The 13,902-nt window shown below is 39.9% G+C and overlaps 1 protein-coding gene across 1 annotated transcript; it reads right to left on the reverse strand.

Moving 5' to 3' along the window:
* Positions 1 to 5,348: 5,348 nt before the first annotated feature.
* On the reverse strand, positions 5,349 to 6,302 carry LOC101109041 (olfactory receptor 5B12-like; the record flags this gene model as incomplete). Its single annotated transcript, XM_042232639.1, has 1 exon — positions 5,349 to 6,302. A coding segment is annotated over one exon (954 nt), but the record flags the coding sequence as incomplete, so codon positions are not given.
* Positions 6,303 to 13,902: the final 7,600 nt, after the last annotated feature.

Genomic DNA, 13,902 nt, shown 5'->3' on the forward strand with positions numbered 1-13,902 from the left:
CCATACCCCAAAAGAGGACATTTTAAAAATGAGAAAGGTTTAACAACTTGTTTAAATTCTACAAAGTCGAGCATGGGGAGGCAGAGACTCAGGACCCTCTTGTTTCTTTTGTTTGTTTTAACAAGATAAATGCATATCCTCCTTAAGAATTTCTATGCTGTTGGTGACACAGTCTCCTATTTAAAAATTATAGACACATAGTAACATTCCATTCAAAATGTTCAGTATTCAGTTATGAATACATAGAGATGGAAATAGGTGCCTTGATGTATTTTCCTGGTTCCCTCTGCCCTGAAAAATTTATACAGATTGCAGATTTAATTGGATGCTTACCTGGCTCCCTGGACAATGAACAGGCAAATTCAACACTTTCACATATGAGTCTCAAATCAGAAATTCAGTCCATAAAAGAAAAGAAACATTCTACTGAAATGTTCTGAGTCTTTGACCAAAGGAAAAAGTCCTTCACAGTAAACAGAGATTTTGAAAAAAAAAACAAAAAACTACTGAATGGCAGAAAAGTAGTTAACATGACTTGCACAGTAAGAGCTGCTGATCTTTCTTCTTCTTCTTAATAAATAAATCACTTAATTTCTTTAAGCCACTATGTATTCACCTAGAAAATGGAGATATTAGAAAGGCAGCCCCAAACAACACCCTCCCTGAACGACTACTGCTTTATGAGAAAAGAGAATCCTTGTAGTGTCCTGAAAATGGGGATCATCACAAAGTCAGGATCATTTGCCCTGGTCATTATTGCAGGCTCCCAGTACACCTCAGTTTGGGTAAGGCCATCATGTCTGTTAGACAAGTATTGACAATCATTTAAATGAATGGATGGTCAAGGGACTCTAGCACTTGGTCTGTTACCTATAATATAAGGCCAAATGGAGTTATTGGAAACTGGAAGAGAGAGAGAAAGTTATAAACTCATGGACTTCTCAGGGGACAAAGTCCCCATGAGGACAACAACAGGCCCTAATCTCACTACTGGAGAACAGGTAATGAATGTGTCTATAGGAATCCAGCTCTGCTTATTGAGGGAGGTCATAAGTGTATTAACATAATGTGTATTAATTCTCTATGACCATGCTAACGTCAAGTTACATCTTTATTTCTAGGGCCCAGTATTGACATGAACATGGGAGGCTAGGGAGAGAGGTTGCCATTAAGCCAAATGAATCCCAGAAAGAATTTCATGCCTTATTTCATCTGAAACATTTGAACTATTGGTTAGAATTATCATTCATTCAACTGTGTATTGGTCCCAAATGAGTTTAACCATAGTCCTAGCCTTGGGTGTTCATATCCAAGCAAAGGAAACATGTGCTTAGTCCCATATGGTTTACTGGAGAAGACGAACATGAAACGAACTCACAAAGAAGGATATAAAATTATAAATAGATAAAAATTTACCTTAAATTGACAGGCCAGAATGTTCTCTCAGGAGAATCAACACCTCAGCTAATACATAAAGGATGAATAAAGGTACATGGGAAAAACTACACCAAGTGAAAAGCTACGGTAAAGATTCAAGTCGTCAAAGAAGTTGTCAGAATCTAAATAAGCCAGAGGGATTGCCCATAGTTAGCAAGACATGTTCCTTGGAAGTCTGTTTTCAGTGTCTGTCACAGAATAAAATTCATAAACAAATGCAAACAAACAAAAATGCTCATCTCAAATGTCAAAATTATCAGGAGGGCAACTAAAATAAATTAATGAATGTGAAAACAAAACAAAACGATCAGGTGGAATGACTGGTATGGGTTGTAGGAAAACCATGGACAACTGGTAAGAATGATTCAACCCTTGTCCTACGTAAAGGAAAAGCCATTGGGATTGGCAATTAGTTTCAGATTGGAGTACATTTTATTCTCACTAATTAGGAATCTGTATCATTGTATGCCAAGTCATATCCTATTTCTCAAGGAGAACCCATCATATTTAAAGTTACTCCCAACAGCCTGTGAGTTTTAAAAGCCCCAGTAGAGTAATTCCTAGGATTTACCTTGTGATTTTGGGGTATTTAATATCTCCTCTATTGAGAAACGACCAAATAGAACTCTCATACACCAAAGTATTCAGGCTGCACATATCTTTCAATAAATATTAGACTAACAATGTTTGGTGTTTATTGTTTTTGTCCTGGTAGAAACAGTTCTACTCTTATTACCAGAGACGCATTAGAATCTTTCTTCTAAGTTCACGGTGCAGACTATCCATATAGCATCAGACATATGAGCATATAAAGTGCAAGGAGACATAACTAAATTCAAACACCAGATTCTACGCTTTGTACTATGAAACCGTTAACATTTTCATAAGGTTAACGTGATGCTACCATACACATCATTGTATCATAATATGCTTGGAAGGTAATTTTTATGAGTTATATCATTGCAGTGCCTAAGTGAAAATCACTCAAAAATGTTATTATGGTTATTGTTATTCTTTTATTAACTTACAAAGATTCCTTAAGAACACACAACATATTAAAACCTTTTTTCCCAGAAATACAGAAGCTTACATTTCAAACTGGAATATTAAAAATGCATACAAATTATTATGCTGCAAATGAAATGTGATGATTGTGCTCAGAGAAGCACAAATGAGGTGCTATTAGCATTTGGAACGACTGTAGTGTTGCCTTCATTAGCAGTATAACGCAGATATATGGGGGGGGGGGGAAGGGGGGGGGGGGGAGGGAGGAGGAGGGGAGGGGACGACCGAGGATGAGACGGCTGGATGGCATCACGGACTCGACGGACGTGAGTCTGAGTGAACTCCGGGAGTTGGTGATGGACACGGAGGCCTGGCGTGCTGCGATTCGTGGGGTCGCAAAGAGTCAGACACGACTGAGCGACTGAACTGCACTGAACTGATTATGCTATGGGCTTCCCTTGTTGCTCAGCTGGTAAAGAATCCGTCTGCAATGTGGGAGACGTGGGTTTGATCCCTGGGTTGGGAAGATCCCCCAGAGAAGGGAAAGGCTACCCACTCCAGTGTTCTGGGCTGGAGAATTCCATGGACTATACAGTCCATGGAGAAAGGGTCGCAAAAAGTCGGACACGACTGAGCGACTTTCACTTTCACTTTTTCATGTATGTTATGCCAATAACATACGTAATATAATATATGGCTGCTGAACATATACGCCAAGCCTTACGTAATACTGCTGCTGCTGCTAAGTCGCTTCAGTCGTGTCCGATTCTGTGCGACGCCATAGACGGCAGCCCAGCAGGCTCCCCGGTCCCCGGGATTCTCCAGGCAAGAGCACTGGAGTGGGCTGCCATTTCCTTCTCCAAGGCAGGAAAGTGACAACACAAAAGTTGGATTAAAAAAACAAGAGCTTTACAGAACTGCTTTAAAGAACACACTATGAAATTTAAAATTGAAAAATGTGAAAGCACTTTTACAGACAAATCCTATAAAAATCCATAAGGGACCCTTCAGGAACCTGCGTGCATACCCAAGCAGTGCCCATGGCATCATAGCCCAGTGCCCATGGGCAAGCTAATAGGTGATACAGCACTCGTAAGAACTCCCGTGCAGACATTGTCATGATTGCCTTCTAAAAAGGAGAGAGATAAAAAAATAAACACGTTTGAGAAGTTAGGTAACTTGGGAAAAACACAGAGCAGAGGTATATGTGAGAATTCAGGCCATAGAAATACTAAGTATTAATATTACATTTAAGCAGTATGCTTTTCTGCTAAGAAGGGTGTTCATACACAGTACAGAACAGCTGATACATGGTTGAAAGTGGATCACAATAAGGCTACTTGTCTCAAAATGTGCTTCACAGAAATCCCTTTCTTCAAGATGGTAATATTTTTTCAGCTGTTCACATCTTTAGCAGCATTTGGTGTTGTCAGTGTTCTGGACTTTGGCCATTCTGAAAAATGTGCAGTGTTCTTTCATTGTTATTTTGATTTGCATTTTCATGATGACCTAAAATGTAGAGACTAACTTAATTTTAAATATTAATGGTTGTAATTTTTAAGAGATTATATCTAAGAGGAGAGGACGCTTCAGGGAGGGCTTCATGAGCATGAAAGCAGTGCCATCACTCAGACCTTGTGCTTGAAAGGTTCTGCTCTGGGTTTAACACTCTGCCCTTGCCAACTTAAAATTACTATACATTTTGATCAAGGGACTCAACATCTTTGCTTTTCCACTGGGATCTGCAAATTGCATAGCCAAAAATGATTCTTCACCCTTAAATCTCCAGGGAGGTTTTCCCATTTTATAAGGATAACTTACAGAAAATGAAGAACCCAATTCTTTTTCTTCTAAAAGGTGATATTCCCTCCCTACTAGGAGAGATAATCTATTCCTATGATCTTTCACTTGGTTCTGAGGGATACATACTTAATATCGCTGTCACTCCATAATGGGACGCGCTGGCCCTTCAAGTCAAACCACAGGAGCCCTCAATGCTAGATTTCAGACATCACATAAAAAAAGGTGTACTACACACTTCCCACTTATGAGTCCATGTCTCTGAAATACATATGCATTTTCATATATTTTATGTTATATATGTGTTCTAATTCATTTAGCCTAGAAAAAAATATTCATAGGAAAACCCACTACATAAGGAAATGATAATTCAAAGAAATTCACTTTAGACTCAATTAATTTGATACTGTTCTTTTTGTAAAAGATATCTTTATAACTATTATCATATCTCTGAATTAGTCTTAGTGTTCTAATATGTCCAAATTTAAAAACTATGGTAGGTTATTCTTAGAGTGTGGTAAGTACTCTGTAGTAAACCTAGAGCAAAGGCTATTTGGGACAAATATTAAGTATTAAAATGAAGTAGCTTCAAATAAAGAGTTGTGTGTGTGTGTTTTAATTCACATACCAAATGTTTATTTCTATTTAAAAACATACAGATTAATGCTTAAGAATGTGTTATCAGACACCAAAACCATTGCTTCAGGCTACACTATAAAACTAGACAAGTCCCATTGGTCTCTTGAACTCATTTTTCTGTTCATTCATGAGTATGTGAGTTGCGTGTGGTTTACATTGATAAGATGCATGTAGGCATGTTCCTAAATAAGCATATAAGCATGAATATACATATGAATGTGGGTGATTATAGGAACAAATATGCAGTAAAAATTAATTAAAAAGAAATTCTGAAATATAAATTATAGGTTCACGGTTGATTCTCCTAAAGTTATTATTCATGAGAACTCATTTTGTCCACATGCTTGCTTCCTAGACTCAAAAAGAACTTGAGAAAGGATGTAAAAAATTTAGATAATTATTGACCTAGCAAGTCAGTATTTTCCCTAGCAAGTATATGAAACCACACTACTGTTGTTTCTATATAATTAAGACATGAATCTTAGAGAAGATGTTGCTTTCCCCACAGCCTTTTTTAAGGCTCTCTTGACCTCTTTGTTCCTCAGACTACAGATCAGCGGATTCACCATGGGAACAACCAAGGCGTAGAACACAGACGCTATTTTGTCTGTGCTCCTGGAATGGCGGGAGCCGGGCTGTAGGTACATGAAGGCGCCTGCCCCATAGAAGATGGCGATGGAAGTGAGGTGGGAAGCACAGGTGGAAAAGGCCTTCCGATGTCCTTCAGATGAGTGCACCCTCAGAATGGTGACAAAGATAAACAGGTAGGAGATCAAGATGATCAGGAGAGTAAAGGCGATATTGAAGCTCACCAAAACAAAAACCACCATCTCGCTTCTGCTGCTGTCTGAGCATGAGAGAGCCAGGACAGGAGTGGCATCACAGGAAAAGTGATCAATCACATTGGATCTGCAGAAAGAGAGACTGAACGCATTCCAAGTGTGCACAGAGGCCACTAGAAAACCAAGGCCGTAGGACGCCACGACCATCCAGGCACACACCCTTGCTGTCATGATGTTGCTGTAATGGAGTGGCTTGCACACTGCTGCGTGACGGTCATAGGCCATTGAGGCCAAGAGAAAAGTTTCCACAGCAAGAAAGACCGCAAAGAAGAAAAGCTGAGTGGCGCAAGCATTGTAGGAAATGGCCTTGTCTCCTGTGAGGAAGCCAGCCATCACTTTGAGAGTGACGGCCGTGGAGTAACCAAAGTCCACCAGAGCGAGGTTGCTAAGGAAGAAGTACATGGGAGTGTGGAGACGAGAGTCCAGCAGGATCAGCGTGATCACCCCCAGGTTCCCAACCAGAGTGAGAAGGTGGATGAGCGCAAACACCAGAAAGAGCGGGATCTGCAGCTGTGGGTCACCAGTTATCCCGGCAAGAGCGAACTCAGTCACGCCTGTGCTGTTCTCCGTGGCGGTTATTTATGCAGTAAGAAAATGCACTATATCAGTGAGAAAAGAGGATCTGGGTTGTAACTGTGCTTAGAAACATAAATACGTCCAAAGTATATCTTATATCAGAATTTGCTCAATTTAGCATGGACATAACAACAAAAGCTAATTTTTAAATATTGGTAGAAACACAGAATCTTCTAGCTTAAAGAATTTTGAACATTATATAACCCAATCATCTATCTTCATGAATGATTGAATCTTAAGTTCAGAATTGTAAACAGGCATCTACAAGATGATTGCAGAGATCTCTTAGAATGAGATTTGTTGGCGGACTTAACTGGAGATGCAGTGGTTAAGACTCCATGCTCCCAAAGCAAGGGCACAGGTTTGATCCCTGGTCGGAGAACTAAGATACAACATGCCGTTCAGTGTGGCCAAAAAATAAAAATAAATGTTAAAATGAGATTTTTTTTAGCCTCCTAATTCATATTTTCAAAAACAAAGAAATACATGCAATAAAATAGGTTACTATAATTTAATTCATTTCATTGCAATCAGCACTATTGTATCAAGGTTAGTGTTAGTTGCTCAGTCATGTTCGACTCTTTACTATCCCGTGGACTGTAGCCTGCCAAGCTCCTCTGTCCACAGGATTCTTCAGGCAAGAATGCTGGAGTGAATCGCCATTCCCTTCTCCAGAGGATCTTCCTAACCCAGGGGTCGAATCCAGGTCTCCTGTGTAGCAGGCAGATTCTTTACCCTTTCAGCTACAGGGAAGACCATTCTATCAAGAACAACATTATATTCTAGCAACACAAATTTAAATATATCATTTTCTAGGTTTCAGTACTCTCAGAGGAAATAGGATACATAGAATGTGTAATTCCCAGACAGTGGGATACTATAGAAATTCAGACATCAGAGAGTAATTGTTTAAAGTGTGACTCCAGGTTAGGGATACTTGGATGCAAATTCTAGCTCCACCTTGTACTAGATAACTGACTTTGGGTGTTACTCAATATCAGTTGATAATGCAAACTGGCACTGTAGGCTTTCACACATTATGACTAACACAGAGTTAATGGTCTATGTATTGACTGCAACGCTGAGCATATGTTGCAATTGAAGAATTCCAGATAACTGTGAAATTGAGCATTCTGTATGCCCGCACATTCATTTGCTTCTTTCCCCCAATCCTTTCAGTCTCACATTCTGTCCATACTTTCCATCAATTTTTCAAACAATAGTCCTCTTCTATTCAAGTTGTGCACAGTCCAGCTATGCCAAGTAAGATTTGATTATTTTCTGAGTCTTCTTGGGTATTAACTAGAGTGTATGAGCCTCAATTTCTTGAAGTGTCCAGTGGATATTACAATATCACCTGGCACTTTTCAGGATTCAATCAATGTAAATATTCTTACTGTTCAAAGATAGTGACAAAATGTATCTAGGGACACAAAATGTAGGTGCCACAAGGAAAGATTCCATGTGAGAATGAAATCTGGGTTACTCTGCTTTCACCCATTTCATTATTCTTTGTATTCATCTTATTAATCTACACGACAGTTAATGATGGCTTGGAGCAGGCTCTCAGTGAGAAATTATCCAATTCTGAGTGCATTTCAAAAGTAGAGCTTGCTGGATTTCCTGATACATTGAACATAGGCATCAGAGAAAGAACAATAATGATTCCATTTTTTGGTATAGTCCTATAGGGAATGGTGTAGAAGAAGCAGATGTTTGAGAAAGAACATGAAAGACGATTGCAGGTTAGGCGTTGTGAATTTCAGATTCCTTCTGGCCATCTAACTTAGAAGGGCTGCATAAATAATTGAGCTAGTGGCATCAGATTTTAATTCCAGCTATGTTGTCAATTTGGTATTGATTTAACCCTCTCATATCATATTGAATCCACAAAACTGAGTAAGATCACTTAAGGAAAGAGCTTGGAGGAAAAAAATCAAAGTATGAAAATATTACAAAGTCAAAATCATGGAACAATACAGCATTAAGAGGAAAGTGGGTAAGAAAATTTTCACCACTGAGATTACTGCCAGGGAAGCCTTGTCTCAGAACACAGATTTCTGCTGGACAAGTAGTTAATGCAAAGTTAAGGTTATATTAGGAGAAGGAGGCAAAGTTACTATATATTAGATTATGCTGATGACTGACTGTAGATTCCAGAAGGAACAGTAGAATGATTTAAGAAGTTGGGCAGGAGGGGCTGCTGGGCTTAAGAAGAGAGATATGAAGAGTTGTGGACAGTATTTAACAGGGGTTGAGGGCTTTCCTGAGATTCCTCAGCTTTGTGGTGAGTGACACAGCCATAAACAGAATCATGAGATTAGTCCTGAAGTCTCAGTGTAGAGGCAAAAACCAGGCTATGAGGTTGTGGGGTGGGAAGGGAGGGTGGAGGTCTCGACAGAAGCCTGCCGCTCCCCACCCACCCCCGCACTCCTGTTACTGGTGGTGAGAGGGTAACAGGCGGGAAGGCCAGGGGTCTCCAAACGGAGGAAATAGGCTGCAAGCGTCAGACATTTTTTTATCTCTCCCTTAAGTGGCAGGAGGAAATAAACTATGTGTCAGGGTTTTTTTCCTCTTAAAATTGTGTTGCCATGACGACACCTGTTTCCTCCTTAACTTAGTTTTTCTCAAACCTTGGGCTAACCAATGCTCATTTTTTTATGGAAATGTTTTTTTCTTAAGCTATGTTAATGAAACTCTGTATTTGCTTTGGAATCTGCCTTTCTTCAAAATGGTTCCACCTAAAACTACCTTTTTTTCTTTTCTCAAACCTTGGGCTGATAATAGCTCAACAAGCCAGTCTTCGTATTTTATGGTGGGGGATGACCTCACGCCACCCTATCTCAAAGATGCATATTGTGGGAGAGGAGCCTGGGGCATCTCTGTCAGCCTTGAGGTGTCTGTCTTATCTGGTGAATAGCTTTCTAACAGACGTAAAACATCTGACTAGAGACTAGCGGGGGCACTCTTTCTGTCCCCTTCTGATGTCCATGTCAGAAACTTTCTCGATCTCTTTTATACTTTAATAAAGCGTTATTACACAAAAGCTCTGAGTGATCAAACCTCGTCACTGGGCCTAGATTGCATTTGTCTCCTCCTGCTGCTGCTGAGTCATTCAGTCGTGTCCGAGTCTGTGCGACCCCATAGATGGAAGCCCACCAAGCTCCCCCGTCCCCGGGATTCTCCAGACAAGAACACTGGAATGGGTTGCCATTTCCTTCTCCAGTGCAGGAAAGTGAAAAGTGAAAGGGAAGTCGCTCAGTTGTGTCTGACCCTTAGCGACCCCATGGACTGCAGCCTACCAGGCTCCTCCGTCCATGGGATTTTCCAGGCAAGAGTACAGGAGTGGGGTGCCATTGTCTCCTCCAGAGGCCAAGAATTCCGGCGTCTTTCACATCTCAACAACAACCTTTCTGTGTAGGGAGACTGGGAGGACTTATTATCCAGAGAAGACATCTGCTTGGTTCTTACTTACCTTAATCAATACTCTTATTGCTGCTAAGTCAATTCAGTCGTGTCCAACTCTGTGTGACCCCATAGATGTCAGCCCACCAGGCTCCCCTGTCCCTGGGATTCTCCAGGCAAGAACACTGGAGTGGGTTGCCATTTCCTTCTCCAATGCATGAAAGTGAAAAGTGAAAGCGAAGTCGCTCAGTGGTGTCCGACTCTTAGTGACCCCATGGACCTCAGCCTACCAGGCTCCTCCGTCCATGGGATTTTCCAGGAAAGAGTACTGGAGTGGGGTGTCATTGCCTTCTCCAATCAATGCTCTTATTAGATGTCCCTAAATCCGGGGAGGAGATATACTGAAACTCATTTTATTTTATTTTGTAAACCACTTTCTTCTCAACAAAGTGGAGAAGTGATTCTTAATCCAGCATTTTCCTACAAGGGGGAAAAAAAGCTAGTTTCAGGTACATTGTTGCAATAAAATTAATCTAATGGTGAGAATAAGATTTATAAAAAGTCTTCAAATTATTGATGGACTTTTTTACCTTATTTCTTTGAAGTTTTTCATAGATTGTGCCACTTAAAATAACTGGTACCCAGGAGATACTTATAAAGTGCAGTCTTCCTAACAAGATGCTCTATGTCCTTGATAAAATTCAAATTTATTCTTCAAAGAATAACACGAGTTTTAAAACTTACACAAAGTCTTAAGCAACTTCTCCTCTCTAGATGCCGCCTTCCTGTTATAACCTATGGAGCACCATTAATGACTCATAACTCAGTTGTTACTCATAATAATTTGTTTTATCTTAATTTAAGCTTCCTGTGAGCTTCTAAGAGTAGGAAATTTGATCTCCATTTGAAAATCCATTATAATCTGGAGAAAACATGACAACATTAAAAAAGAGAAGGAATAGAGAGAGGGGAATGAGGAGGATTCGTGCTTATAAAGCAATTATAAAAGTACACTGAAAGAAGAGGCATAAATATCACACTAGAAAGAACAGTTTATGGGAACAAAGAAACCTGGACTCCAGCTATCGCTCTGAAACTTTACTGGCCTTAGGCACCCAGAGTAGTGATTAATTATCAGGGACAAATGTACGACTTAATGACTGAACAGCAAACAAAATTAGGGACAAAAATAATGCTCTCTGCATGGGAATAAAGAATAACTATATCCCACATTGTTGTGGTTTAGTCACTCGGTCGTGTCTGACTCTTTGAGACCCAATGGACTGTAGCCTGCGAGGCTCCTCTGTCCATGGATTTTCCAGGCTAGAACACTGGGTGGGTTGCCGCTCCCTTCTCCAGGGGATCTTCCTGAGCCAGGGATCAAGCCCATCTCTCCTGCACTGCAGGTGTTTTGGTTTGTGGTTTGTTTGTTTGTAACCACTGAGCCACCTGGAATACCTTGGGATTAGATGAAATAGTAATATTTCCACATTCTAAAAGGGAAAACTGAAATTGAGAGAGTCTGACAACTTGTCCCAGTGATACAAAGTCCTACATGGCAGAGCAGGAACCTAGGACCCTCTTGCTTTCACTGTTTTATTAGATAAATACTCTCCTAAATAAATACCTAATATTTATTAGATAAATGTTCTCCTTAAAAAGTCCATGATGCATGTACCATGTTATCTTGTTAAAAGTGACAGGCACATAATAACATTTTCAAAAAGTTCAATATTGACTTAAGCGTAAATCAAAGGGAGACAGGTGCATTGATGTATCTTCCTAGAAAAATCTGACCCTGCAAATTTATACAGACTGCACACTAAGCAGAGGCTTACCTGCTCCCTGAAAAATGCGACAGGCAAGTGCAGGACATTCACATGTGAGTCTCAAATCATAAATTCAGTCCACAGAAGAAAGGAGACCTTCTACTGACATGTTCTTCTTAATCTTTGATCAAAAGGGAAAAAAGTCCTCTGGGTCAAGGTGATATTGAGAAAAAATATGTGATTCCATAAGAAACAGGTAATATGAATTATGTGGTAACACCTGCTGATCTCTCTTCTCAGATAAGTCACTTAATTGCTTTGAGATTCTATATGATCATAAAATGGAGATTCTGGAAATGTAGCCCCCCACAGCAGCATCCATGAGAGACTACTGCTGTCACGAGAAAATAGAATTCCCGGAGTGTCCTGAAAGGGGGCCAGCACTATAATCGTAATCAAAGCCATTATTTGCAGGTATTTGCCCGGGTCATTACTGCAGGCTCTCAGCATATCTCAGTTTGGAGAAAGGCCGTTACAGGTATTAGACAGCTGTTGACAGTCCCAGCGAGTCGGATGCACAAGGGACTCCAGCACTTGGTCTGTTACCTATAATATAAGGTCTAATGGAGTTGAATGAGAACTTGAAGAGAGAGAGAGAGAGAGAGAGAGTTATGCACCCATGGAACTCTCAGGGGGAAAGCCCCCGTGAGAGCAACGACAAGCCCTCACCTCACTATTGGAGAATAAGTACTCAATGTCTATAGGGATCCAGCTGCGCTTATTGACAGAGACCATTGATAGGGGGTATATCAATATAACTTCATTATCTCTTTGATCATGCTAAAATTGAGTTACATCTTTACCTCCAGAAACCCATGAGACCATGAGTATGTTAATAAAATTTGTCCTAATTCGCTTTGATAATGCTAAAATCAAGTTACATCATTACCTCTAGGAACCCATATTGACTTAAACATGGGTAACAGGGATAGAAATATATCATTAAGCCAAATAGATCATAGAAATTATTGCATCCCTTAAGTCGCTCGAATATTTGTATCACTGATAAGGATTATTTATTCATTCAACTGTTTATTGGTCCCAAATGAGTTTAGTCAGTCTTGGTCCTGGCTGTTCATACTCAACACAAAACAAACACGGTTCTTAATCTCATGTGCTTAAGTTTACTGGAGAAGACAAACGTGAAACAGACACACAAATAAGGACACAATTACGAACAGAACAAAATGTCCATATGAGAGTGAATAGTAAAACTGTACTTCGAATTGATTGGTCAGAATGCTTTTCTCAGGAGAATTAATACTTCCGTCAATACAGAAGGGATGAATAGATGTAACATGAGAAAGACTACTTTAAAAAAAGTGAAGAGCTATGGTAAGGCTTCAAGTTGTCAAAGAAGTTGGCAGAATCTAAAGAAGCCAAGTAACTATAGGATAGTAAGCAAGATTTCTTTGGCAATTTAGCATTCTTTCCAGAAAAAAAAAAAAATCTTTAAACAAATCCACGCAAACAAAAATGCTCATCCCCAACACTGAGATTATCAGGAAGAAAGACGGGTATAGACCATGGAATCAGTAAGGACAACTAGAAAAGACAGCTCACATCTTGTCCTGCATAAAGCAATAACCACCGGGACTGACGACTTTTTGTTGTTCAGACGCTCAGTCATGTCCAACTCTTTGTGACCCCGTGAACTGCCCAGCATGCCAGGCTTCCCAGGGCTTCACCATCTCCCTGAATTTGCTAAAGCTCATATCCAGTGAGTCAGTGATGCCATCCAACCGTCTCATCCTCTGTCATCCCCTTCTCATCCCGCCTTCAATCTTTTCCAGCATCAGGGTCTTTTCTAATGAGTCAGTTCTTCACATCAGGTGGCCAAATATTGGAGTTTCAGGTTCAGCATCAGTCCTTCCAAAGAATATTCAGGACTGATTTCCATTAGGGTTGTCTGATTGGATCTTCTTGCAGTTCAAGGGACTCTCAAGAGTCTTCTCCAACACCACAGTTCAAAAGCATCAGTTCTCCTGCACTCAATTTCTTTATAGTCCAACTCTCACATCCATACATGACTGCTGGAAAAACCATAGCTTTGACTAGATAATGATATTATCCATCACTATTATATTATACTGAATAATTTTACTGCACTAAAATCCTTTGTATTTCATCTACTTGTCCTTTCCAAACCCTAACTCCTAAAAAGCACTTATTTGTTTTACCATCTCCAATGCTTTACTTTTTCCAGGATGTCATATAACAAAATCACATAGTTGATAGTCTTTTCAGACTGGTATCATTCATTTAGAAATATGAATTTGTCTCCTCCATGTCTTTTCATGACTTGATAGGTCATTTCTTTCTAACATTGAATAGCATTCTATCGTTTGGATTACACAGCTTATTAGTCC

The sequence above is a fragment of the Ovis aries genome, chromosome 15, assembly GCF_016772045.2.
Source record: "Ovis aries strain OAR_USU_Benz2616 breed Rambouillet chromosome 15, ARS-UI_Ramb_v3.0, whole genome shotgun sequence".
Taxonomy (NCBI): domain Eukaryota; kingdom Metazoa; phylum Chordata; class Mammalia; order Artiodactyla; family Bovidae; genus Ovis; species Ovis aries.